Source organism: Vespula vulgaris, chromosome 1 (genome assembly GCF_905475345.1).
Source record: "Vespula vulgaris chromosome 1, iyVesVulg1.1, whole genome shotgun sequence".
In the NCBI taxonomy this organism is placed as follows: Eukaryota; Metazoa; Arthropoda; class Insecta; order Hymenoptera; family Vespidae; genus Vespula; species Vespula vulgaris.
In genome coordinates this window covers 2,707,360-2,734,063 of record NC_066586.1, presented here as the reverse complement: position 1 = coordinate 2,734,063, position 26,704 = coordinate 2,707,360, and the positions used below count along the sequence as shown (strand labels likewise).

At 33.6% G+C, this 26,704-nt stretch overlaps 5 protein-coding genes across 13 annotated transcripts in view; 4 read left to right on the top strand and 1 right to left on the bottom strand.

Moving 5' to 3' along the window:
- Positions 1–46: 46 nt before the first annotated feature.
- LOC127069635 (tubulin glycylase 3A-like) lies at positions 47–6,774 on the top strand. Of its 3 annotated transcripts, none has more exons than XM_051006844.1 (13): positions 47–214; positions 1,443–1,726; positions 2,065–2,268; positions 2,345–2,565; positions 2,684–2,811; positions 3,198–3,471; positions 3,569–3,782; positions 3,855–3,945; positions 4,767–4,937; positions 5,015–5,531; positions 5,611–5,889; positions 5,987–6,184; positions 6,269–6,774. In XM_051006844.1, exons 2-13 carry the CDS (start codon positions 1,567–1,569, stop codon positions 6,506–6,508), a joined length of 2,697 nt encoding a protein of 898 aa, XP_050862801.1. In that variant the 5' UTR covers positions 47–214; positions 1,443–1,566; the 3' UTR covers positions 6,509–6,774. The 3 variants fall into 3 exon arrangements, with proteins under 3 accessions (XP_050862801.1, XP_050862792.1, XP_050862810.1); XM_051006835.1 differs by lacking the exon at positions 47–214 and adding an exon at positions 1,119–1,347; XM_051006853.1 differs by lacking the exon at positions 47–214 and having other exon boundaries at positions 1,123–1,726; positions 5,015–5,268; positions 5,335–5,531.
- Positions 6,775–8,884: 2,110 nt separating this feature from the next.
- Positions 8,885–11,869, top strand: LOC127069770 (tubulin glycylase 3A-like). The gene is made up of 11 exons (XM_051007216.1): positions 8,885–9,262; positions 9,375–9,732; positions 9,806–9,942; positions 10,014–10,106; positions 10,180–10,355; positions 10,429–10,567; positions 10,671–10,884; positions 10,972–11,062; positions 11,152–11,322; positions 11,395–11,651; positions 11,726–11,869. The coding sequence occupies exons 1-11, from the start codon at positions 9,080–9,082 to the stop codon at positions 11,860–11,862; spliced, it is 1,956 nt and encodes a 651-aa protein (XP_050863173.1). The 5' UTR covers positions 8,885–9,079; the 3' UTR covers positions 11,863–11,869.
- A 23-nt stretch (positions 11,870–11,892) lies between these two features.
- LOC127069645 (tubulin glycylase 3A-like) lies at positions 11,893–15,418 on the top strand. Of its 3 annotated transcripts, none has more exons than XM_051006871.1 (11): positions 11,893–12,259; positions 12,365–12,621; positions 12,729–13,046; positions 13,120–13,231; positions 13,319–13,530; positions 13,637–14,053; positions 14,159–14,366; positions 14,446–14,536; positions 14,637–14,774; positions 14,900–15,159; positions 15,246–15,418. In XM_051006871.1, exons 1-11 carry the CDS (start codon positions 12,112–12,114, stop codon positions 15,416–15,418), a joined length of 2,334 nt encoding a protein of 777 aa, XP_050862828.1. In that variant the 5' UTR covers positions 11,893–12,111. The 3 variants fall into 3 exon arrangements, with proteins under 3 accessions (XP_050862828.1, XP_050862823.1, XP_050862839.1); XM_051006866.1 differs by having other exon boundaries at positions 14,616–14,774; XM_051006882.1 differs by having other exon boundaries at positions 11,896–12,259; positions 12,345–12,621; positions 14,616–14,774.
- A 204-nt stretch (positions 15,419–15,622) lies between these two features.
- Positions 15,623–22,887, bottom strand: LOC127069723 (UPF0430 protein CG31712). 2 transcript variants are annotated; one of them, XM_051007096.1, is made up of 6 exons: positions 21,841–22,887; positions 21,253–21,396; positions 20,701–20,748; positions 20,183–20,408; positions 16,911–16,994; positions 15,623–16,824 (listed from the first exon to the last, which is right to left on the bottom strand). In XM_051007096.1, the coding sequence occupies exons 1-6, from the start codon at positions 21,981–21,983 to the stop codon at positions 16,660–16,662; spliced, it is 810 nt and encodes a 269-aa protein (XP_050863053.1). In that variant the 5' UTR covers positions 21,984–22,887; the 3' UTR covers positions 15,623–16,659. The 2 variants fall into 2 exon arrangements, with proteins under 2 accessions (XP_050863053.1, XP_050863063.1); XM_051007106.1 differs by lacking the exon at positions 20,701–20,748 and having other exon boundaries at positions 21,841–22,534.
- A 72-nt stretch (positions 22,888–22,959) lies between these two features.
- The window catches only part of LOC127069673 (serine/threonine-protein kinase 25), a 96,161-nt gene continuing 92,416 nt past the window's right edge, over positions 22,960–26,704 (top strand). For 2 of the 4 annotated variants that reach the window (XM_051006975.1, XM_051006965.1), the window contains exon 1: positions 22,960–24,290. Coding sequence is in view for 1 of the 4 variants with exons in the window: in XM_051007002.1 (XP_050862959.1) it covers positions 24,276–24,290 (15 nt within the window). In the remaining 3 variants the exon portion in view is untranslated. The remainder of the gene's footprint in view (positions 24,291–26,704) is intronic. The other 2 variants (XM_051006993.1, XM_051007002.1) reach the window with 2 other exon arrangements.

Here is a 26,704-nt window from a genome sequence, read left to right as displayed (position 1 = left end):
AGATCTGACAACGACAGTGTCATGTTTATCATTTGTCATTAATCCTTTAGATAACCAATATTGTATCTTGTCAAACATTCTAGTATCTTAAAAATATCTTCTCTTTTCCTATATGCCAGACTTTACAATATTTGCGTAACACGTTTCTTCTAACACATAGAATACTAACTCTGACGAACTTTAGTGACGTTGGTCAGATCCCTTATATCTAATGGTAAGTAAGTTTGAACAGATTAAATCCGATAGCAATTTGACGTATAAATATTAATTAGTTACCTACGATCATTCTTTTTACTCGATAACAAGACTGAACGATCGTTCTACGTCAAACAATTTTGATATTACAGAACATTGCTAGATCGATCGAAAAGGTTAACTTCTAATCTCTCTTTTCTCTTTTCGAGCTTCGTGTGAAGTTACACGTTCGTGCAATTTGATCGAATTCGATAAAGATAAGAAAGCGGGTCGATCTCGTTATGATAATCATCGAGAGATTATTTTCGCTAACGTATCAACAGTATTTCATTAGCTAAATTTTATCTGACTTATCGATGTAAAATCAAAGTCGTTCGATCAAAGATAATAACACATATGTTTCGGATTCTACTCGAATCTGATAGCTTTTTTGAGTGGATCAGAGATGTACTTGTACAAGTGGGTCAAAGAACACAAAACGTTCACTGTACGGGAGCGATCCGATTAACCACGCGATTGCTTTGACTTCTTTACCTATATTCGGTAGCGCTATGTGCGAGGCCAGAAAGCTGAAACCGAAAGAAGGCACCGTAGGAGGTGCCTGGTACGCTGCTCGTAATCAACCACCACCTAGACAAGACTCTTGCACGCAGGGCCGTTTTCTCTTTTCACATATTTCCTAAAATAATTTCAAACCACTTTACAATATCCTTCCCTATTTCTTGTTTTATCGTTTCATTACCCTTTCCATATATCTCGAAGTCACAATAAACAAAGTAAATCTTCGATTAATGATCGGTAAAACGATATTTATTGATGGAGTTTAAATTAGATGAAAAAAAAAAAAAAAAAAAAAATGTCGATGTAAAAATCAACGGTGCGATTTTATCGAAACAAAAAAGGAAATATTTACTTATCTCAATAGAACGTCCCTGAGTCTTAAAACGTCCCTGAGTCACGCGCCTGCGGAATTCCGGATTGCAAACACTGACATGTACCTTGTGTTCCTCGATGAAGAAAGTTTAGTCCTGACCTGGTTGCCGACCAGGTCGGACTTTGCTACTATCTTCGTTTCTTTTTATCCTTCGATTTTTATTAGGATTTCTATAATAGTACCATTTGTGTTCGAAAATATCTTGATACGTTCAACAGGTATCATTTACGAACGAATGAAATACCCTCGAAGGCACATTTTCATATAAATATTAATTTCAAAATAATTATAATCTCGCGTGGGATTTTGCAAGGTGTTCCAGACAGTAGTAACGACGATCTTGTTGAGGTGGTTCTTCGTAGGGATGAAGCGAAACTCTTGAAAATCAACTAAACGCAACCGAGCAGAAATACTTCGCCGGTTAACAGGTGCGCTACATGAATGCCATCAACGATGCACCGCCAAGTTTCTGGAAATTCGGTGAGGAAAAAGTGGAAAACAAAAATACGGAGAACATCGATAATTCTGTCGTAAAGTGTGACGATCAACTAGAGATTCATCACGACGCTAAAAAAAATGAGGAAAAGCTTACAGAAGGTTTCTTCTTTTTGTACATATTTATAGATTTATACACACACACACACATATATATATATATCCATTTATTAAAAGAAATATTAAGAAAAAAGAGTTCAGGACTTAGATAATATGATTTCGTTAAATTACGTAAAAAAATGTTTAGTCGAATTGGGTAAAAAAGTTATCAGCTGGTTTCGAATTTTTTATTTTTTTATATTAAAAATATCGAAATAAGAATGTCACCTTGAACGTTTTATTTTAATGTCCTTTATAAAAAATATTAATTAGGTACTTCGTACACACATCAACGAAAAAGAAAGTATTATGCGCATTATTCTTTTATTTTATCTCAAAAGATTCTCCTTGCGAGGTCATGGACTCTGATTTATCAATGGAATTATCACCGACACTGCAAGAAAGATTTTTACGTATCAAACAGAAAGTGAAAGATGCTATAAATGCTCGTCATACGTTTATGATATACGGAAGAGCAAGAGTGATTCGTGAAACTTTGCTTAAGAGAGGATGGTGCGAAAAATTGTTTAGAAGAAATTCAAATGGTAATATATCATCGTTAATTAATTTTTTATTAAACATTTTCCTAATCTTTTCTACGTTTATTTTTCTTCTTTTCAGTCGAACAGTATTTACACATCGAGTCTAATCCAATAATATTATTGAGAGGTATCGGTGACTTGAAAGACCAACAAAATGAGAGACAATTAATTTCAAGAATGCTGAGCAATCATACCGTTGACTTCTTATGGAATACAGGATCGGAATGGCCCGGTTGGCCTTCGCAAGAAAATAAAACCACGGTGTTCAATAGGTTCTATCGCGCTGGCTTTACTTCTAAGGTGATTAAGAATTTTCCTAAATATTTTTGTTAATCAGAAGACTCTCGAATCTAATTAAATCAACAGAAAGATATGAAATCAATTTAGATAATATTTTTACTCGATATAAAACCCTTAGATTGGTCTATGTTCAAACGTCAGACAGATGCATTGGTATTACGAGGCTGGAGTAGCCAACACTCTATTTCCACGTTGCTATAATATATGTCAGGGTGATCAGATGCATGCATTTATTGAAGATTTTCGGTAAGAGTCAAATACGTATCGTTTCACATTTCTTACTATCGAAATTTCCATTGTCTTGGTCTTACAATAATTGGCTCATTAAAAAAAGTTGATCAGAAAAAAATTATCCTATCATAATTGTCAATGATACAAAATGCAAAGTATTACGTATCAAATCATGTTTTATTCATTACTATAGAATTTCTAACGTTTTGGTCTTGTAATAGTTAATCAAAAAGAAAAAAAAAAGAAAGAAAAAAAAAAGAGTTGGTCTAAAAAAGAATTTTCCTATTGTAATTTTCAATGATACAAAAAATGCAAGAACTTATACATTAATATTAAGAAGATTATTACATACACAAAGCTTAGATAAAACGTGAGCAAGAGTATACCTTGCTTCCGATCAGATTCACCACTTGCCTGAGTCTCTTGAAGTGGCTGGTAGACAAAATCGATACCGAAGGTGAGAACGCAACGCGATCACCAACAGGTACGATACCTTTGAAAGCTCTCGACTTTGCTATCAAAAGATGCAGCGATTATATCAGTGCACAATCGCACGAGGACATCGATCGAGAAACTGAAAAGGTTTGGTCTCATCAATGGGACCAGTTTATTGGATGGTATTATAAAATTGTTTCAGACGATGCTGTATTCATTCGCAACAATGTACCTTTTCATGTAAGTTGACAACCTTCACATAATCCTTCAATAAGTTTATCAAATTGATTTGCTATCTCCTTCCGAAAGAATACACATGTTTGTTCATGTAAAATAGAAATACTTCCTGGCAGCACGACATTTGTTAAAAAAGATTAAAAAGTATTGGCCACAGATCGATATGGATGGTATTATGAACGTTTGGATATTAAAACCAGGAAATAAAAGTCGTGGTCGTGGGATAGTATTAATGAACAAACTCGACCAAGTTATTGCAAAAGTTAATCCCTCGACCAAAGCAGATGCTCGTTATGTCGTTCAAAAATATATTGGTAATAATAATTATTTTTATTAAGATTAGACACTTAATATATGGAAATTGATTTTTCGTTCGTTGTATCTAGAACGGCCACTTTTAATTTATAACACAAAATTCGATATAAGACAGTGGTTCATCGTGACGTGTGCACAACCCTTAACTGTATGGATGTTTAAGTAAGTTTTATACCAACACACACATACACATACACATACATACATACATACCGAGAGAGTCAATATTTAGGTGAGCTAGAAAAACGAAAAAATTAGGTCAATTATTAAATCGTACCTTCACCACTTAGACACTTTTTTTTTTATATATATAACAGCAAACTTTCGTGCCACGTATCCGTGCTCATCCTTTACGTCGAAATACGTCATTAGCGGTACGTTTTCTTAGTAATTATCGTTAATTTGTATATATACCGAACAGTTTATAGTCCAAGGAGAAATTTCACGTTTATTTCTATACTTGCAAATCAAAGTGTCATCATATGTAGGCTTGACATCCGCAAGAAATTGCTAGTTACGAGGATACCATAAAATTGATCTTTCTTAGCCTAGTTTCTACAAGTACTTTTGTAAATTATCTTACGAACTAAATTAGATGAATAATTGCCGATCGAATAAAAAGTTTAACTATTTTAATCTTCATTAATTCTTCGTGACGTATTCTTAAGAAATTAGTGCGAATGTAGCTTAATTATAGACATATATATATATATATATATATATATATATATATATATATATAGAGAGAGAGAGAGAGAGAGAGAGAGAGAGAGAGAGGGAGAGAAAAAGGTGCAACAGGTTTTATATTCGAGATGAAATCAATGTAAGGAAGGTAAGGAAGTATTAGATATTTGATATTCAACGATGACATAGAAGGATTGAGATGCAACAGGTTCGAAATACTATAAGAAGGGTAGTTACACGCACGTGGTTCTCGATCTTTCACGATCAAACTATAAAAAGAACATTCTTTTCTCGTTTAGAGAGAGCTATCTACGATTTTGTTCGCAAAAATTCTCCCTTACGGATTTTCACGAGTCGATTCATCTCTGCAATCACGCGGTTCAATGCAAGTATAAAAATAGCATTGATAGAGATCCAGCACTTCCGACAGATAATATGTGGGATGCTACGACTTTCAAAGAGTATTTGAGGTATGATTCAATCGATGTTTTATTAATCATTTTGTTTTCTGAAATCAAACGAATTTTATAACGAAATTCTGTCCAAGATCTCAAGGTCATGGTGAAGCATGGGACGAGCATATTTATCCTGGTATGAAGCAAGGTTTAGTGGGATCCCTTTTGGCCAGTCAGGAAGCGATGGATCGTCGAAAAAATAGTTTTGAATTATACGGAGCCGACTTTATGGTTATGGACGATTTTTCTGTGTGGCTTATCGAAATTAACAGTCATCCAGATATGAGCTATTCTAGTAGCGTGACTACACGTTTATGTAGACAAGTCATGGAGGATACTATCAAAGGTAATGATGTCCATTTTGCGATGTATGATATATATTCACACTCTTTTTTTTGTTTTACATCGACAGTGGTAGTAGATTATCGAGAAAATAAGAACGCTGATACAGGACAATTCGAGTTAGCGTACAAACAACGAATGCCAAGTTGTCAGCCCTATTTAGGAGCTGCATTATCCCTTCAAGGTACTCGTATTCTCGCAAGTGAAAAAAAATCTAATTGGAATCTACACGATTCAAAGACGAGCCTTACGTCAAAACCTCCTGTGGTAAAAGATATTATTATTGTAATAATTATAAAATATAATTTATAAATTTGTCAATACTTACATTATTCATTTGAATCAGGTGCCTTTGACTAAGAAGAAATCTGTAGTACATAGTCAGATCGGACCAGTGATCGTCGATCTGATCGAAGAATTGGAAATTCAATTGGATCAAGAATTTTATTCTTATTATAAAACGGAATCACCTAATCACAGACAAGCACTACCAGCGACAGCACCAGTTTTCCCAAGAGGTTCCAAATCATCTGTACCATTCGAGAAACCTGACAGAATGACAAAAAGTACGTCTGCTGGAACAGTTCGTACTCGCGCGTGTATGAAACATTCTCATTTGGATCAGGTTGGTAAATCTAACGAATCTATCGTTTCATTTTCATTTTTCTTCACGTATATATGTATGTGTAGATATATATAATATATATGTACAATAAAATCAGTCTAAGGTAACATATAAGGAAAAAACTTCAAATCAAAAAATTACGAGAAAAGTACGTACCACTCCTATCACGACGAACGCTAAACGCGAAGTGTCGTCTACGAGGCAGACATTGCTTTCGAAGATTATGGCTTTGCAACAACAATCATCCTACACTGTACCGAAAGTAAACAAATCGTTTAAGAAGAACGAGGAAAAGGTATATATCTGTTGAAAATGAAACTATACATAGGTAAAATTCGTCAATTGATTGTTCTCTCTCTTTTTTTTTTTTTTCTATTAGATGATTCACACGGCTGTGCGAGATGCTATGAAGAAATATAAGAGAACTGGAAATATTACAGCTAATGTACCAACCATACCGCCATTACCATCTTTACTTACACCACGTAACAAAGTCACTCATACGTCAACGATAAAAAATAAAAGTCGAACATATTCGAAAAAGACGAATGAGAAAAGAAACAAAGTTATGACGGACGTTCCAGATATATATGCTTTTGGTCTTAGCTTAACAAAATAGATAAATAAATAAATAAATAAATAAATAAATAAATAAATAATTAATTATATAAATAAATAATTAATTAATTAAATAATAAATAACTAACTAAATAAATAATTGAATAATTAAATAAATAAAGAAGAAGAAACGATCATTGCCGTTACATATATTAAATATTGTATATCTTCATTGTTAATCTAATTTCAAATTTTATCTATGATCGATGTACGATTCAATGACGACTCTGCTTGTATATTATTATTCTTTTAAAATTAAATCAACATTTCATTATCATTTTCGTAATCTGCGTTACCAATTTTCCTGTAAATGTTTTTTAAATATCCATAATTTTAGATAACTTGATATTGAATTACTTCTATCGAAGATGAAACATTTTTAATACTTACTCGTTTCACAGGATCTAACATAGATCACTGTGAGACACACATCACCATAAAAAGAAAATATACTATAAGTAAGAGAGATAGAAAAATATAAGTTCATGACTTATTAATACTACTTACTCTTTTCCATTATTCTGTACATCTGGGAGGAGTATAATCTATTAAGCTTATACACCGATACAATACAAGTATGGTGTTCTCCACTTACGCTTGTAATTCGTATTTTATCCATACCTGTCGCTGAAATCATACATGCTTGAATCGAAAGAACAATCTTCATTGTTATTCTCGTTTTTCCATAGCCCAACAAGTTTGTTTTTATTCTATGGATTAATATAAATATGGATTAATATACACATATACATATGTATGCATACATATATATATATATGTATATATAAATGTAAAAAATATTTAGAAAAATAAACAACGTACAATCATTTCCAGTAACTATATATAAATTTTATATTTTATTTGACATATAACATAATTTTCGTTCGTTCTGTTACATAGCCAAACGATGTTATATTTATAAATTCATATTTACAACATGTTCTATTGGGTTCAACGTTAATAATAAAAGTTTTCTTTCGGTAATACTCTTTCATAAAATGGCAAAACCCGGTCTAGTTGTATATCACCAAAATCAAAATTTTTTTAATAAAAATATTGAAATGATAAGGATGATCGAAAATGATATGGATAAAATGTTTCCCAATGAAAAAAAAGATAATTTTCAATGTACTTATTTTCGACGTCGATCATCTAAAACATCGGTCGGTAATTATTTATCGTTAATAAAATATTTCATTAAAAGTTGACGAAACAATTGAGACGTTTAGGTTAATAGATAAATCACATTGATATTTGTATATTTTAAGGATAAAGGAAAACGTAGGAACAGTAATCAAACGTCGTCTGATAGTTCTAACGATAGGACAGACAATGAAAGTGAATCGGAAAGTGTCGCGAATGTTTTAAGATGGTTGCAATCGTTACCACCGAATTTTACGAAACGCGATTTAGATGAAAGTACAAATTTGTATATGTTACAAGAAACTGAACAAAATTTATATCGACTTTATACGAAGCAAGAAAGAAGCAAATCTCTTGGATCATCTTTGAAACGAAAATCGATCGATAAAGTACCACTCGAAGGAAAAAATAACATGCTACTGGAACACAAGAAGCGAGTTGAATTTGTTAAATTTAACGATACTAAACACGACTTAGAAAGAACACGAATGAAATCTTTTCAAAGAAAAATGTTAACGAAAGATAAGATATCTTCTATTAAGTCATCCGTTTCAAAATTATCTAAGAAATCCGGCAAATCTGATTTACATTCAATGAAAACGAAAAGTCGTCAAAATTTAATTTCAATAAATGATAATCAACGCCAAGAAACTATAGGAATATTGAAAAATATTTCGCAGAATAAATTGAAGAATAAACTATCAGGTACACAAAGAAAAAAGATCCAAAAGAGAATTGCGGACAACAAACGTTTGATATACGTTTTGAACGAAATAATAAAGACAGTAGACAAAAGTAATCTCTCTGATAGAAAGAAAACTACGCATATTCGTAAAGATTATAATAAAAAGAACAATGACGTAGGAAGTATTTTGATAAAGGAGAATTTTGATACCGGAGAAAGTCGTATTGTAAAGCCTATTTTCAAAAATCCTGTAATAAAGAAAACGTTGGACGACACTATGAAAAATACTTTAAAACGATACATCTTTTCAAATAATTGGAATCATCTCGAAAAAAATGACATAAACGATGAACAACCTGTTAAAAAGAAAAGATGCATAATACCTTCGTTAGCATCTGCAAATTTTGTAACTCCTTACATACCGATTTAGAAAGAAAGAAAATTTATTGAAATATTGAAATCATATTGTATCAAAATTACCTATACAATAAATTATATATGCAATAATAAAGAAACGCGTTTAAATGTCAATATATTTGTTGATTGGGTGAAATGGTTTCTTCGAAAATGCTAGTAACATCGATCAACTGTCGATTATCTATCGATCACCTGTCAATCGTACACTTAAATATATAACTTAAAATTGAAAGTAATGTCACGATCGATAGGTTAATATTTTGTTGATATATATTTATAAATTCGTAGTAAAAAATTTATAGTTGCAAAACATTATAAAAATGCAATATGCAATGGGAACAAACAGAATGCATATACTCTCGAGGAGACAATGTGGTGTCCTCGGACAAAGATACTTGGATCGAGAATTCGAAGAATGATTATGATAATATAAAAAATATTGATCCTAAATGGCAAATATCTTTAATTTCAGAAAATTGTATGATCAAAAAACATAATCAAGGTTGGCAGGTATATTTGATGGAATAATTTATACATATAACACATACAACTTATACTATAAACACATATTTACATTCTACCAACAGTTCTACCATTTTATTATTAATTCTATCGTAATTAGATCTGTCCGAAAAATATGGATGAAAATCAGGACGACGTGAAGATTATAGTCGAAGAGAAAAAAAGTGCTGCTATATGTTGTAATCGTGACAATATCGATGATCTTTTGGAAGAAGAAAATAAAGAAAACGAATCCGATCATGGCAGTATATTGTTAAAAGAATGTTTGAGACTATTAACAACCTCCGACGCAAGAATTAATTTCATATTAAAAATTTTAACGAAAGCTTTGAACGAACGCAAGATTTTCGTGATTTCTGGAATATTCCCGGTAATAAGAAGACCTTTGAATAAACGTGGTTGGATTGAAAAAAAAGCTATTAGAAAAATGATTTCGTTGGCATGTGTAACGAACGAAGGTGAAATTTGATTATCTTGTAATATAATCTTCTGATATAAAATAGTACAAATATTCTTTCCCTCTTTTTCTAGGCGGATTAGAACAAGTAGAGAAGTTATTACGACAACCTGCTAACTTGATATGGTATACCAACAAGAAGGCAGTTGCGATACGAACGGACGAAAAAACGTTAATAAACAAATTTGCAGGATGTTATTTCACGTCAAAAGTACGAAATAATAATTATATTATTTTTTATCTCGTACGTCGATCACACAAAATGATTAATTTATCTTTTAGATCGATATGTGTAATAATTTAGAAAACGTTTCTTGGTTTTACGAAGCTGGCGTATCTAACATTCAATTTCCTCGATGTTACAATTTTTATCAGGTAATATTCATTATAAAAATAATCAAATACGTTCTTACAATGAATAATACGAAATGGATGTTTATTTTGATAGACCATACAAATCGAAGAATTCAAACACGATTTTTATATCACTGCATGTACTGGAATTTTGAAATGGTTTTTGTTTTTAACAAGTATAGCAGGACCTAACTCTGCATGGGCTCCGGATGGAACAATTCCTATAAATGCAATTTTATTTGCTCTCGAACGTTGTGTGGAATATTTAAGGTAGATAATTTTTAGATTAATCGAGTTAATTACTCGAATTTATAAGTCGAAATTTTTCTTTCTTTTCTTTTAGCGTAAGAATACACGAAGACATAGATAGAGATGATTACAAGGACGCTCCTGCAACCGTTTGGAATCAATTTTTAGATTGGTATGGAAATATAATAAATCATCATGCCATTTTAAAAACAAATGACAAGGTTGATATAAACGTATGTTCATTATTTTATACGATCTTGAGATTTTTTTTTTTTTTTTTTTTTTTTATTAAATGTTCAATTTAAAAAATTGATCTAAAACGACGCATATTTGTAGGAACTGTTAACGTTAACTGATAACATTTTAAGAGAGATGTCAAGGTGTCGTCCACAAAGTCGTGTTGATGGTATGCGAAATATATGGATTTTAAAGCCTGGTGATAAGAGTCTAGGAAGAGGTATTGTTCTTAAAAATTCTTTGAACGATATATTGCATAAAGTAAACCAAGCTGCGAAGGAGGGAATGCAATATGTTGTTCAGAAATATATTGGTAAGTTTACTTCTTTTTTCTCCCCTCTAAAAAATCCGATATTTCTATAAAGAAAGTTTTTATATAAACTTTGAAAAATATTTTTAGAACGGCCATTACTTGTTCACAAGACAAAAATAGATGTTAGACAGTGGTTTCTAATAACCAGTACGCAACCGCTCATTGTATGGATGTACAAGTAATCATTTTTAATCAATTTTCATTCTTTCCATGGTCTTATTATCTCATTATTGATTTCATCGATTAAAATAATATTTCTTATGTCAGAGATATTCTAATACGCTTTGCATCAAGAAATTTCACGCTCGACGATTTCCACGAGTCTATTCACTTATGTAATACAACTGTACAATACAAATATAGAAAATTACCTAGAACCAATCTACATTTACCAAGCGAATTCCATTGGGATCTTCAAAATTTTAAAGACTATCTCAGGTAAATAATTTTTCTTCATTATTATTTAAAGATCGATGGTTTAATATTGGTTTAAGTATACTTGTTGATTAGATCGAGAAACGAAGAGACAGCATGGGAAAAAATTATCAGACCAAGTATCAAACAGAATCTGATAGGTGCGCTATTAGCATCTCAGGATTATATGGTGAATCGGAAGAATAGTTTTCAATTGTATGGTGCAGATTTTGTAATAATGGACGATTTTTCTGTTTGGCTCATTGAAATCAATACGAATCCTCGATTGCATCCACCTAGTAGTACTGTTACTGCAAAACTTTATCCAGAAGTTATCGAAGACACCATAAAAAGTATAAAGATTAAAAATAATGACTGAATTAGTGTAATTTTAAAAAAAGATTCATAATCGAATATATTTCTAAAGTTATTATAGATCGTCGAAAAGGTCGAAAGACGTTACATGGTAAATTCGAATGCATTTTCAAACAACGTCATGCATTTTATGGGGTCAACGTTTTAGGTCAAGGAACAAGTCTTGGTATACGAGGGAAAAAAATCTGATATTAACGTTCTGATCTATTAAAAAATAACGAATAAGTCCGTAAAAAATAATATCGATCTGAAATTAATGATAAAACAAAAAAATACGAAGCAATCGAATATCGTGCTTTCAATGCCATCAAATGATTTTAATAAATCTTATATAACCTCCTTTTCGATCTAAATTAAATTATTAATTATAAATCAATCAAATCTATTATTATCAGAAATATTATTTCGAAATCGAATTTTATATTTTTTGTCGCACTCATGTTCACGAATATGGAACAGAATTCTAATTGTAACGATCAAGATCGATTGCATTCATCATTAAGACACAATGGTATTCTTCGCGGACAAACTACTACTATAACAAATAAAATAAATTCTCAACAGCCAACGAAAAGATTACCCTCAGGTAAGACATCGTACTGTTTCGCGACGATTCTCTCTTTAAATACGTTCTTTATCAATTATGACACGTTGATTCATAATCGGTAAAGCTGACGAAATATCGATCCAGTCAGTGAGCCTGGTACAAGCAACAAACGGAACGAATCTAAGAAATCCACTATATCACCAAAAACCGACTTCCTATCCCAAGGATTTTATAAGACGAAGATTTTGCAAATGAAACAAAAAAAACAATTCGACCAGCAAATTTTAAAATCTGTTATCAAACCATCCAATTTTGTCTCACCACCGACTATTCTAACAAAAACTATGGACAAAGTACGGAAGCAAATCCCGACTCGAACTTTGTTAAATTTGAATCAAAACGTAAGAAATAAGTATATTCGTCTTAACACAATAAATTAAATGAAATCAAAATATTAATCGACAAACCGAGATCTTCGATATCGTTTTGTAAACGTATTCTGTTTTAGAATGAAGAGAAAAAAATCGATAAACATTCGATTCTTTCGAAAACGACGAGAAACAATTATCAAATAATCGCAAGCAAAGATTCGTCGGATTGCAACGAAGAAATTGTTCATTGTTTCGTACCATCAAAAAACATATCTTCGCAGGAAAATTCTATTATTATTAAAGCGAATACGTCCGATGAAACAGAAGTAGATAATAAATCCATTGAACCTAAGCTGATTGAAGTGAATGAAATACCCTTCGAAAATCTAAGCATAGATCATAATAACAAGGAAACCTATTTTGCGGTTCAACGGAGAGTGGAAGAAGCTGTTAAGGTAAAGATGTTATATAAATATATCGCATCGTAAGAAAAATTAATCGTACAACGACAATTTGATTTGATCGTAGAATAAAAAGATCTTTCTGATACGTGGTGATATTCCGTATTTGGAAAATACATTAAAAAAAAGAGGTTGGATAAAGAAATACGAATCTAGAAAAACGAGACACGTACCTTACGGTATTTATCACGATGATGTTCATAACTTTTTATAATTATTTTACGATTTTTACGATAATTACGTCATAGCATAATTATTGATTTTAGGTAGTGTAGCTATTATAGATTCACCGTCGATTGGCAATATTCATCTTCCAGACGGATCCTTGAACGAAGATTATATTATTTTCACTGTGTTGAAACATGTACCACCAGACTTTATTTGGGATTGTAGAAATGATTTTGTGGAATGGACGGGCCATATCAAACCTGAAACTTTGTTGAATAGATATGAAAAATCATTTATATATACGTCGAAGGTAAGTAAAATAAATGAAAGTATGAAAAGATCGATTGTGAAGTAAAAGAGTAAAAACAATTTTAATAAAGAAAAAGAAATATTAATGATATTTTTTGTCTTCTTAGCTTGGAATGGCAATAATTTTGGAAAATGTTCATTGGCATACCGAAGATAATATTGCCTCTGTACAATATCCAAGAAGTTACAACGTTGCCCGTGACAAAACTGCATTTCTCGATGATTATCGACAAACTGCAGCGGTGAGCCTTTTAAAATGGTTTACCGATCAAATCGATCAAGGTGTCGATATATTTAATAAAGGCTCGTCGCCAATTTCTTTGAGACAAATCGAATTCGCGATAAAACGGTGTGAGAATTTTATTGCCATGAAAAATGACGAATTTTTGGACGTATCAGAAAGTCCTATTTCTCCGACAGAGTGGGATAAATTTATCGACGATTACGTTATGGCTGTTCATCGTGGTAATGGAATTATGGAAGAAAATTTTCAAGAGTACAACAAAGAACGATCGTCTTTATCTGTGCGTTAAAAAAAAAAAAAAGAAAAAAAATTACGTATTTTTGTCTATACGATAATACCACTATTAGATTTGTACTAATAACGCAACGCGTTTATAAAAATTTAGATACTGTACGATTCGGCAGTGAAAATTTTAAAGAGAGTCAAAGAAAACGATCCTCAATACGAGTTAAATGGAATGCGAAATATTTGGATCTTAAAGCCAAGTAATTATTGCTGCGGTGTAGGAATTGCAATGGCCCATAAATTAAGTTACATAATTAAGAGGGTACAGGATTGCGCAAGAGATTATTTTATTGTACAAAAGTATATAGGTAAATTAAAATCTATTAGAATCTTTTTGTTATACGTTAAGATCAATGGAAAGCATATCGGAGAAATTTGATTTTGCAGAAAAACCATTACTCGTTAAGGACACGAAGTTCGACGTTAGGCAATGGTACCTTGTTACTAACAGTTATCCGCTAACTATATGGATTTACAAGTACAAAGTTTGTTTATGAGTAAAATTATTATCATTTTACTTCATAGTACTATGAGCAACAAATATTACTGTGTATCAGAGAATCGTTTTTACGTTTTAGCTCAAGGCCGTTCTCTTTTGATAGCTATCACGAAGCGATACACATTTGTAACACTGCAGTCCAGAATAAATATATTATTCCTAAGACTTCCATTCGTTCTCAGGATTGGGATTGTGAAAAACTTAACGAATACTTAAAGTCAGTGAACGTAAATTAGCATTGAGAATGATTTACGAAAAAAAGAAAAAAAAAAAAGAAAGAAAGAAAGGAAAGAAAAAAAAAAGAAAATTGAACTAATCGCAACGATCTAATTTTTTATATAGAACAATAGGCTACACGGGAGAACCATGGTACGAACAAATCTATCCAAAAATGTGTCAAGCTATAATCGCTACTATGTTGGCAGCACAAGAACACATGGATAAAAGAAGATACAGTTTTGAATTGTACGGAGCAGATTTTGTAATTATGGAGGATCTATCCGTTTGGCTGATAGAAATAAATACGAATCCTCGTATGCATCCACCTGGAACCAGAATCACTCAGAGATTATATCCTAATGTATTGGAGAGTCTTATAAAAGGTATCATTATTTATTTTATTTAATATCTCTTATCCAATAAATTAGTTCTATAAAACTGTTTTCTTTCTCATTTTTTTCTTCTTTAGTCATAATGGATTATCCATTCGATCCAAACGCAGATACAGGAGATTTTGTGTTAGCGTATAAACAAGTGATCACCGAAATACAGCCAAATACTGGATTATGTCTAACTGCTTTGGGTAAAGCCATGCTAACAAAATCCAAAATTGTACAACAGCCGAATTGGCAATACCTCTGAACTGGTCTTTCACAAATTCTTTTATATACTATATATAATACAAAACAAAAGATTCACAATTACATCGACTAGATCGTTATAATTACAACTAATGTATCCTAAAAACGAAGACTAACTCGATTGAACAAACAAAAGAGCGACTAATAAAAACGTATTTATTTTACAAGTAACAATATCACGAGTATACAATTCTGTATGAACAGATTTCTTTTCTTTCTTCTTTTAAATACATATCTATAGACGATTAAGTAGAGGACATTCTTCTCACGTCTGTACTTATATTTCGATACGTACAAAATCCACTCTCAATCTTAGATCATCTATTCACTTCCCCGGTTTTTTCTTTTTCTTTTCTTTCTTTTTTTTCTCTTTCTTTTCTTTTTTCTTTCTCTCTCTCTCTCTCTCTTTTTTTTCTTCGATTAAAATAACGTAAAATTTTTGCAACACAATAACAGATGTCCCTTATGAAAATTTTCGATTATAACTAGAATTGTTAAATTGTGCAATACCGCGTATTGCAAATATTAAGGAAATCTGTGTGCATGTTGTTTCATACAACCGATAAATAACATTCAACTTTAATAACGGAATAGCTTTAATCAGTTTGCAGTTCCATATTGTTATATTTACTGTGTGAGATAAATCTTCTGCTTCTATAGAAAGTACAAATATACCCTAACATAATATTCGTAATATATTCTAACTGAAATAAAATCATTTTATTTCCTGTTATAATACAATAAGAGAAAATCCATACTATTTAAAATTGTATTTGTGAATTGGGAACACATATATTTAAACCGCACTTACACCAAATATAGAATTAACTAATTTGCTGAACAGCCGTCGGATACGTCTGCAAGCAATTTATTATATCACACACAATAATATTGAAGAATAAAGGAATTTCGTTGACATAAAATTCAATGAATTTTGATGTAAGTGTAGCTTGAAAAAAAGTTAAGTCCCAGTTATGATCGTAATGAAACCTTTCAAGCATGAAATCTATCATTCGATTTTGACATACCAATTAAAGTCATAATCAAATGACATTTCAATGCTTCGCAGATTTCAACAATCACAGTGAATAAATTCACACAAGCTTTGGGCATTTGTTGCTGCATTGACTGAAATATTTTTATATGCGCAGCAAACGAGTATTCTTGTTGGTTATGAACTAATTTCAAAACCGACAAGAATATGTGAATATCACATATATATCTGCACGGTATAATACAAACTCACGTAACTGGTTTTAGCGTAAACGACAATTTAGGCCTCGAGTTGTTCTTGCCTAGGATCTTTTTCTGCTCCTCCTTAACACGTTTTTCATGTTCTTTTCTCATTCTCTGTCTTTCTTCTTCCATAAGACGTTGTTCTTCGACCATTGCCAATCTCTCCTCAGCCTAAAGTTACAGGGTTAAAGAATAAGAGATACAAGACAAGTATACGTATCTCTACTTGGTCTTCTTTTAATCTATTTGTAACTCACAAGTTTCTTCTGTGCTTCTTCAATTTTTCTGTTGTTTTCCTCCATGATCCTCTCTAGTTCCTCGCGCTTCTTCCGCTCTTCCTCCTACAATGACAACAGAATATGTTTACACAAGGTAATGATATCGTCGCTCACCAGTTGTTGGTACACCGTTCATATCCGAAAGCTTAGTGCCGCTATGTCAACAGCCTAATACATCCTAAGAACCTTCATGTATAGGAAAAGTAATTGGGGATATGTGAAATTTTTAGGCCGGGTTTTAGATAAGTAGGATGGCTTGTCGTGATAAAATGACAGAGGACGCATGTACAAAAAACCCACTTCCTTTCTTTCAGAATTAAACTTGCTCCTCTTAGTTCCCAGCGAATGCTGTGTATTGTCAGAGATTTCCCAGATGAAAATACGACGACTTAGGATGCCACTTGAAAGTGAAAAAAATAAATTATGACATTGGATCGATATCCACTGTGCATGCAAGTATATAGACAAAATCTTGATACTGTCCTGTTTCTTTTTTATTTATTCATTTATTTAATTATTATTATTATTTTTTTTTTTTAACGCGACACGCCTATGTTTCCGTTTAATGCAGAATAAAGACTAAATATACAGAAAGAGTGTATATACTTTACCAGAGAAGATACATTCGTGTGTATAATGATCAGCGTTGATATATATATATATATATATATATAAACACACATGTATATACACACATATATACATATATACACATGTATATTTTTTCAAACGATGTTCAGTGTTTTTATTTAAAATTATTATATTCAAATACATTTAAAAACGAACGGTGCCATCCGCCCGACCTGTTGACGGAATGCGTTGTGTCCCAGGTATTAACTATTTAACGAATCTAAAATGATCCCTAATGTGGTCTCTTTTCTCGATAGTGTTTCAACAAAGAATGATAATAATAATATTGGTATAAAATGAATTATGAATATATAAATTGGATAATACCTGAATGGAGCTCACGCCAGCACGTAGGGGATGCCTTCTTCATCGACAATCACTCAGCAGTGAGTTAAAAACCGGCATCTTCTGTTGGTAGTCAGTAAGGAAGGTGACCTATATATTGCTAGGTCGTGCTTTGTTGCTATGGGATTCTAATTCTGCCCCTTAAGGTCTACTTCTCCCATTCTAATAAACTTTTTTTCCCAAACTCGTCGACATTTTCAGTGCAAACTCAATGTGCAAAGCAACAAGGACAAAGTTTGTTCAACTTGTAATCAGGATTGCTGTCCATCTGACCAGAGTGTGTGTTGATTTTTTTTTCCAAGGATAAAAAGAAAAAAATTGTGCACAAACACGAACGACAAAATATTCTTAGTCAGATGTAAAAGGAATATGAAATAAAAAAATAAAAAATAAAAAAAATAATAATAATAAAAAATAAAAAAAAGAGAGAATTAAAAAAAAAAGAAGAAAAAAAAGAAAAGACAAAGGAAAGAATAAAAATAAAAATCTATCGTATATAAATGCCTGTATATATATATAAATATATATATACTTATATATATACATATATTAGTTGATTTCTGCAGATCTAGTTGATAGCAGGATTTTTCATTAATGACAATCAAAGACTTCAAAATGTTGTATCAGTATTGCACAAAAAAAGAAAAAAAGAAAAAAAAAGAAAGAAAGAAAAAAAAAATACTAGAGCTCGGTATTTGGAGCGTTTAGAAAGATTGCACACTATAACTACCTTGCATAGATTTTTAATATAATCTACCTAAATTTCAAAACTAGTTTATCCAGCAAATTGAAGCCAATGTGTTTCTAATTGAAATACAATGGTATAAAAACCTCACAAAAAAAAAAATAAGGAAAGCAATTACGTTACAAGCTATTACATATGGTTAATACATAATTTTTTTACCGACTGATAATTTCTTCAATAAATGATGATAATATTCAAAAGATAAGTAAGACTATGATATGCAGATAATGATCGTATGAAAATACGTTTAGATTTTCAACCAAGTATTCATCCTAAATTTTTTAATTTTTATATATTGACAAAAAACGTGTGCAAATACGTAATGAAATAATAAATCGCTACAAACACCGAGTTTTAGACATTGTGATAATAACTGAAGTCGATAATTAACTAATCAAAATAAAGTATAAAAAATGTACTTCATTTATAATCACTTCATTATATTTATATGATTTATTTGTTATAAAAGTCTAGCATTCCTGTAAAACTACTATTTCACCGAAAAAAACTGCTTAGGGATCAACATTAGTTTCCCATTCCTTAGAAAAATAACTTTATTTAAAAATAACGATCATTTTGCATTTTCTTTTCAATATATTACAAATCTTGGAATTTTTATTTTCAATAATTGAAATACTTTTGTTTTTACTTTTTTTTCTTTTTTTAACGGATTATGAGGACATATGCGCGTGTAAACTAGTTTCGTAAGTATTTTGGCTCGCCTGATCGACAAGTTCAACAGCTTTAAAAATTGTGAACAAAACTTTTCAGATTTTGCTTTGAACACAATTTTCAGTTGTTGATGCAATTGCCAGTCGAGATATAGTGTGATGAAAGGTTATAATGTTGTACAGATATAATAAATATATACATGGTACAAAATACAATGTTCTGTTCATAAATAATTGATACATGCGCCTATGATATCAACATCTTTTCAATAATATAAAGTATTTCTCCCCAACAACGCGACTTCAGTGGATGCTGGGAAGCTAAAGCAGTATGGTTTGTCAGTAATTTTTATATATATACTCAAGAACCATACTGCTTCAAGCCCAAACGCTGTAACCGCGCGATATAAGTATTTTTAAAAATATTACGTTTATTTTACAGTATAATAAATATTGTTGTAGGTACTAAGCAATATCGCAGGTACCAAGCAACTTGCAATGAAAAAGTAAATATATATGCAATTTATATCATCGACATTCTGTGCAGTACTTGTCCCTAATCGCTGATCTTCAGAGATGTACAAACCATGTACGATTACACAACTATTGCAATGCAATATTTCATCTTACCCACTTCTCAGTCACAGAATTCTATCTCTTCTTAGAATTTAATTAAAGCATTATAGCTTGTTCCAAGTTTAATAGCTATAATGCTATAAACATATTACAGAACCTGCCTTTTTGTTAAAGTATAGGTCCAACGTAATATCAGAGTACTTTGAAAGTAACAAGCTAACTACCCACTGAAAGTAACAGCGCTTGGGCTAACACTGGCCAATGTTTCTGTGGATTGGTCTTACCTCTCTTCGTTTCTCCTCCTCACGCAGTTTTGCTTGTCTCCATTCCATCTCCTCCATCATTTGACGCTCCATCGCCCTTTTTGCTTCCTCTACTCGTCTCTGTACCTCCGCTTCAATTTCTTCTTTACGTTTTTCAAGTTCTTCCTCGACCCTCTTCTGTACTAATTCCTCTATACGTTTGGCTGCTTCTTCTTCAACCATCTTTTGCTCCACTTCACGTTGCCGTCTGCAGACAGACAGCCAAGTATGTTGTTCTAAAAGATCTTATTTAATTTTTCGCACATAGCTTTTTCGGCCATGCTTTTTTTTTTATTTTCTTGTATAGAATATGTTAAAAGTATCAACTTTAAAATGGATACGTTACTCAAGCCACTTAATAGTAACCTTATTTTCCCAATAACCTTTTGGCATATACTATGGTTTTATTAGAATATGTTTGGCATGCTTTTCCATTTTTATTTATAAAATACGAGTTAAGGCTGATTAACCACCACCATGAAATAGTTATACAATCTTACCCAACCGCATTCGTGATGAGGGTTTTGTTCATTAATTCTTTCTTTTTCCTGACAACACAATTATAAAAAAACGTATAACAAGAATTTTATAAAACAATATACTATTACTCAATTTTAATTCTTTATTTACTTTGTTTAATAATAAATCAAAATATCTGGAAATAATGGAAGTATGATATATCATAGAAATAGTAAACATAACATACTAATAGAATAAAGCAAAATAAAAACTTATAAGCAAGATTGATGCAGCTTTCCTTAATAATACCTACTGCCAACAACATGCAAAAATTAATACACAAAATTTTATTCAATGAAATATTTGCACCTTTTGTCTATAGGACAAAATATTATATTCCACTGCAATTCAAATCATTTTGCATATTTTCTTCTTTCTCTTAGTCAATAACATAAAAACATTTATTTTATATTATTCAATCGTATCAATTAAATTATATAAGAATCCTCTCCAGAAATTTGAATACATACGATAGTAACTTATGTACAATATCCTTGACAGATAGTACCATATAAAAATGATTAAACAATTACCTTTGCCTCTCCATTTCTGCTAGCCTTTCGACTTCGTCCATTTTCCTTTCTCTGTCTCTATACGATCGTTTTTTATGACTAACTATATGTACATCGTCAGATGCATCAGATCCTGTACTCGATGATGCTGAGTGAGATCTTTTCCTGCATACAAATATTATAGATCAATATCGTTAATACACTGGTCATGAATAAATAACGTAGAGTCAGAAGAAACAAGAGTCGAAAAGATTCATTGAATTATATCAAATTCTATACGCTTAATTGGATACATTAGCGATTAGGCAAAAATTATGTAGATGAGTATAACAGTTTCGTTATATGCTAATAACGTTAATGTATTACGAAGGACAACCATATGTCGGTGACAATAAGAAGCTAGAACACACATTGATACATAAAAAACAATGTGTAACGTCTCGTAATTATAAATTAACACGCAATAAATTCAACATCGCCCAACGATGCAAGGCGCATGACAAAATGGTGGAATAGACGACGAAGGAGCGATAATATATCTATATACGCGTATATATGTATGCATAGATAAATACATATAGAGTTAATATAGTAGTAAATATAACAAACCTTGATTTAGAAGAGCGTTCTTTCGGCTTATCCGAATATTTGTTATTGGAATGTTTTTCGCGAGACTTGGACCGTTTGCGAGAATGTTTGCTCTTGTGACGCCTTCTACTCGGCGATTTCGTTCTAGACCTCGAACGACCCATTTTACTTAATTTAACCGTTTTCTTGGTAGACTCAATCGCGAACAGAAATGTTCCCCCGTCGAGGAATATCGTTCGAGTATAAAAGTCAAAAAAATCACTTTTAAAAACGACACAAACGAAAGAACGTCCACGAGAATACCGCAACACGAGTTACTTGTGTGGTCACACTGCAGCCATCTTGAAGTTGACAATCGAAAAATGGCGGCGCAATTGTCGTTCGAATAATTTATTTTATTATGAGAAAATATAAGTTTAAGATAGAAGGATGATATAGTTTTTTGAAGTTAACGGATAAAGATAAAAAGGTATTTGATATCGTTACGTTATGACATTAAAATTTATCGGCTATCGAAGCAATTATTTAAGTAACCTTCGATACTCTCATCGACCAATCAGATGTCGAGAATAAGGCCGTGTAGTTACTGCAAGGACGATCTGTACATGCAATACTAATTATTTATATTTCATTTGGCGTTACATCATGCTACAGTTTTGTAACAAGTGAAATCTAAAGTCAATCGATTTGTTTATATTTACAAAATAAATCTACTATCGCATAAATTCTACGAACGAAGAAAATAAGTTTAGCAGCTATGTCAACCAATAAGAAGCTTTATATAACCGAAGCGTTGACCAATGAGATCATAACATAATAATCGTGTTATTGTATTCTGCTCTATCGTCGACTATAATTAATCTTAAAGAAGAGCGATTCTTTCTTAGGTTTAAATAATATTTACGTGTCGCGCGTCGTCGAGTGTTATTCGTGAAAATAAAATCGTTGTCTCACGATAGAAATAGACGAATGTTACGACATAAACGGTAAACAAGTCGAGTGCTTTCCGAAGATCTGTCGATTATACGCGCGCAAGAAAGATAGAGTGAGAAAACTGCGAGTAGTAGTGGGGGGGTCAGGGAGGGAGAAAGAGGGAGAGAGAGAGAGAGAGAGAGAGAGAAAACAGGCAGGCAACCATAGGAAAGAAACGCCGAAGAAAAGACGGCGTCGCGCGCATCTCATTCCACTCTGTCCGCGACACAAGAAAATCAAGATGGCGCTCCTCTGTTTGCGGATACCTTTGCGGTGGATATAAATACGTTCTGAAAAAAAGAGTGTGTTTGGGGGGAAGTTCGCTAAGGAGAAGATAAAATCGTGTCGTACGTCGAGAGGCGGCCTGTTCGTCGTCGTCGAGTGGTTCACGTTATTTTAAACGTCGATCGAAAGAAAGAAAAAAATCGTAGAAAGACGGAGGAGGAGAGAAGGCTAGGAAGGCGAAAGAGAATCGTCATCGAGAATCGTCGTCCTTCCTCTCCTCTCCGTCGTTGTTTTTGTTATCATCGTCGTCATCGTTGTCGTTGTCGTTGTCGTTGTCGTTCTCGTCGTCGTCGTCGTCGTCGTTGTTGTTGTTGTTGTTATCGTTGTCTACGTTGTTCGTATTCGTTGTCGTCGCAATAGTCAGCTACAGCGGCGCCGGTGCTGCCGACAATATCGTCGCGGCACTTTGGGGAAGAGAGATCGAAGGTGTGCGTTCACTGCGGCGGCCACCTGAGGAATGTTGGCGGATCGGCGTTTTCGAGTCGTTCGTCGTCGGAGAGTCGGAAACTAATCGTTGAACGTTTGAAATAATTCGAAGGAAGGACGGAGGAAAGTAAGGAGAGAAAAGCGTGCGCGTAATTGGCGCTATAGGTTACGACGGTGGTCTGTCCTATACGAGAGCGTATAGGGACGTTTTGGTAGGAGAAGAGAGAGAGAGAGAGAGAGAGAGAGAGAGAAAGAAAATAAGCGTGAGGGGAGGGAGGAAGAGCAGAAACTCGTGTAAAGACAAAACGGAGACGAAGAGGGTGAGAAAGAGCGTGAGAGGAGAGAAAGAGAGAGAGAGAGAGAGGAGAAGGTCGTGGAGCGAACGAGCGAGAGGGAGAGATAGAAAAAAAGAGAGAGAGAGAGAGTTCGGGGGAGGGGGACTCTAAGCGCGGAAGGTGCTCGTTCGCGGATCTTCCGTGACGTATGTGTGTCGCGGAGGGTTGGCTGAGAGGTCCGTCGCCGCGAGTCGTGTCGCCGCGAGTGCCGTCGTCGTCGCGGCGCGAGTGCGGTTCCCGGTTTCGTCGATGCGCCGCTGCAGCCCGTTGTTCCTGCATCACCACGAAACTGACGACGAGCAGCTCGGCTTCGTTCGCGGCAACAACAGGAGGAGAAGAAATTAGTCCGCCGGCTCTGGCGGAGGTTCGTGTTCGCCGGCAGCGGTGGGGCAAGGAGGCGCCGGAAGCAGCCGCGAGTCCGGAAGCATAGCGAAGAAGATGGCCTTCAACGAGGTGAGTTATACAAAGACACCACTTCTCCGTACTTTTTCGATCCCGCGCCCTTCGACCTCGCGACCCCCAAATGCTCTCTCTCTCTCTCTCTCTCTCTCTGTCTCTTTCTCTCTGTCTCTGTCTCTGTCTCTCTCTCTCTCTCTCTTTCTCTCTCTCTCTATCTTCATCTCCCTCTTCTCTACCTAACTTAACCTCTCCGTTCCTGCGCACAGCTGGCACGCTCGCTGTGCACCTTCCCCTCTCTACTCTACTCCACCCCCACCTCCCACCCACCACAATGCGTCTCATCTACTTGCGAAAACACGAACTCTCGCGAGACCGTCCGAGATGCTCTATACTCGCAGCGCATTCTCACCGATGAACGCGCATATTCGAACGTAAGAGACGCGAAACGACACGTGACCTTGACGAGAAAAGAGAGAGACCACATCTTTTCCTCTTCCTCGAGAACTCTCGAGATCGCCCCTTTTCCTTCGTAATAATAACCAACGTACATGCTTCATTCTCGTTTATTGATTCTACGCGAGCGTTCTAATAATATTAGTTATCTTATTATTACTCCTTTCGCATCGTTCTATCTCGTCTCTCGATTCTTACGTTCGAGACTACGAGTTGTACTATATCTCAAAGGTACACTTTGAGAATATCGTCGTCTTAGCGATGTTCGAAAAGAAAAAAGGAGGACGCGATTACGAAAGTCGTCCAAGTCGTTTGGTAAACGTGTGTTCGAGATAGAGATAGATAGATAGATAAATAGATAGATAGAGAGAGCAAGAGAGAGAGAGAGAGAGAGAGAGAGAGTGAGATAAAGAAAGAAAGAAAGAAAGATATATGCGTTGTTGTCCTTGTTTTGACAGCTACGTACATGATATTTGATATTAACACGTTGTTTCTGAAAAAGAGGAAAAGAAAAAGGAAAAAACAATGTTTTTATTCTCTTGTAAACGACACGTCCTCTACTCGAGGTCGTTCATTTATTACCACGAATATAATTCGTCGTAGTTATTTTCTTTCTTTAGTTGATATATTTCGGAGTAACGTTGGAGATTCGCGATAGGATAAATACGTCACTACGATTGCGTTCGTTCACTCGTTCGTTCGTTCGTTCGTTCGTTCGTTCTTTTTTTTTTCGTCTCTTCGTATGTACACGTAACGCGCAAAAAAACACGCGTAACCTCGCGTCGTGGTTCGCTCGAAAAGAATTTCATCGGAAGGATTTATTGGCAACGTTGAATGCAAAGCTTATCGCTTCTACGGTGACGCATAGCTCTCTGCCTCTGCACGTTGCAATCACGTCGCAACACACCGCGCCACCCCGTTTTTATCACGAACTTCTATTTATTACCAGAGTGTTCCTTAGAGATGAAAAAAAAGAGCCGATGAGTAATTAATACAGGGAGATCTCATTTCTTTGATAGGCCAATGCGAACTTCGTTTCTGCAATTCTGTACTTTTTCTCTTGTTACTTATCTTTCTTTGTCTCTCTCTCTCTCTCTCTTTCTCTCTGTTTTCTATCCTTATCCTCGAACGTTCCCTCGTTTCTTCGACGTTTGCAAATTTTTTCGCGTCGAGCAAACGTATTCAATTTTTCTTCCCTTTTGTTCTTTTTTTCTTTCTTTCTTTTCCTCTCTCTCTCTCTTTTTTTCTTTCTTTCTTTTTTTTTTGTCGATAAGGAACGCGTCGGTCAAAGAAGCGTATAAAAATTTCGCGAACGCTTACCAAGCGGACAATGTCAAAATCCAAGGATTCGCAAATATTTCAAGCATGAGTCATGCACTCCTTTCAAAAAGTTCACTTCTTATCGAGCAAATGCATATGTCCATAGTAAAACGTGTAATTCGTACGAATAACGAATTACGTTCGACGAATTTGACTTAACGATTGTACTTGACGAATGTTATTAAAAGGAGTACGTAAGAGAATAAAATGAAGAGAACACTTTATATTTTGTATATAATAGTTTATAAGATCCGATCTGTACCTCGATTTACCCTAACGTTTTTATTCATAGCAGATTTTTCGTCTTGGGTATATACGTACATAGATAGATATGTACACACACATATCTTATCTATAGGTTCGAGTTTGCGAAATCGATAGAGTCGATTTCTGAGATACATATAATATCGTTTCACATTTTCGATATTTATCGAGAGATAGAGAAGGACGAGACGATGAAATTATAAGAGAATAAAAAAAAATAAGAAGAAAATTAAAAAGAAAAAATAAATAAATAAACAAATAAAAAGGAGAAAAAAAAACGACATAGAAATAACGGGCTCGGCATAGAAAGCCACCTGCTACCCTCGCTGTGATATCGATCGAGATGGGATATGTACGTACGAGTGTCGAGGGTGGGATTCCGTCTCCTCCCCCTTTCGACAGCTCCGTACTCATCGACGATCATATGGCTT

Bases quoted from the DNA above. Each gene is read 5' to 3' on its own strand.
- LOC127069635 (XM_051006844.1), top strand. From the start codon at position 1,567: ATGAATGCCATCAACGATGCACCGCCAAGTTTCTGGAAATTCGGTGAG. The intron at 3,472-3,568 runs GTAAGTTGACAA...CATGTAAAATAG, and splicing joins GCAACAATGTACCTTTTCAT to AAATACTTCCTGGCAGCACG. The intron at 4,938-5,014 runs GTATGATTCAAT...ATTCTGTCCAAG, and splicing joins ACTTTCAAAGAGTATTTGAG to ATCTCAAGGTCATGGTGAAG.
- LOC127069770 (XM_051007216.1), top strand. From the start codon at position 9,080: ATGCAATGGGAACAAACAGAATGCATATACTCTCGAGGAGACAATGTG. The intron at 10,107-10,179 runs GTAATATTCATT...TTATTTTGATAG, and splicing joins GATGTTACAATTTTTATCAG to ACCATACAAATCGAAGAATT. The intron at 11,323-11,394 runs GTAAATAATTTT...CTTGTTGATTAG, and splicing joins AATTTTAAAGACTATCTCAG to ATCGAGAAACGAAGAGACAG.
- LOC127069645 (XM_051006866.1), top strand. From the start codon at position 12,112: ATGTTCACGAATATGGAACAGAATTCTAATTGTAACGATCAAGATCGA. The intron at 13,047-13,119 runs GTAAAGATGTTA...ATTTGATCGTAG, and splicing joins GAGTGGAAGAAGCTGTTAAG to AATAAAAAGATCTTTCTGAT. The intron at 14,367-14,445 runs GTAAATTAAAAT...TTGATTTTGCAG, and splicing joins TATTGTACAAAAGTATATAG to AAAAACCATTACTCGTTAAG.
- LOC127069723 (XM_051007096.1), bottom strand. From the start codon at position 21,983: ATGGGTCGTTCGAGGTCTAGAACGAAATCGCCGAGTAGAAGGCGTCAC. The intron at 20,409-20,700 runs GTAAGATTGTAT...GTCTGTCTGCAG, and splicing joins CTCATCACGAATGCGGTTGG to ACGGCAACGTGAAGTGGAGC. The intron at 16,825-16,910 runs GTGAGTTACAAA...CTGTAACTTTAG, and splicing joins AAGAAGCACAGAAGAAACTT to GCTGAGGAGAGATTGGCAAT.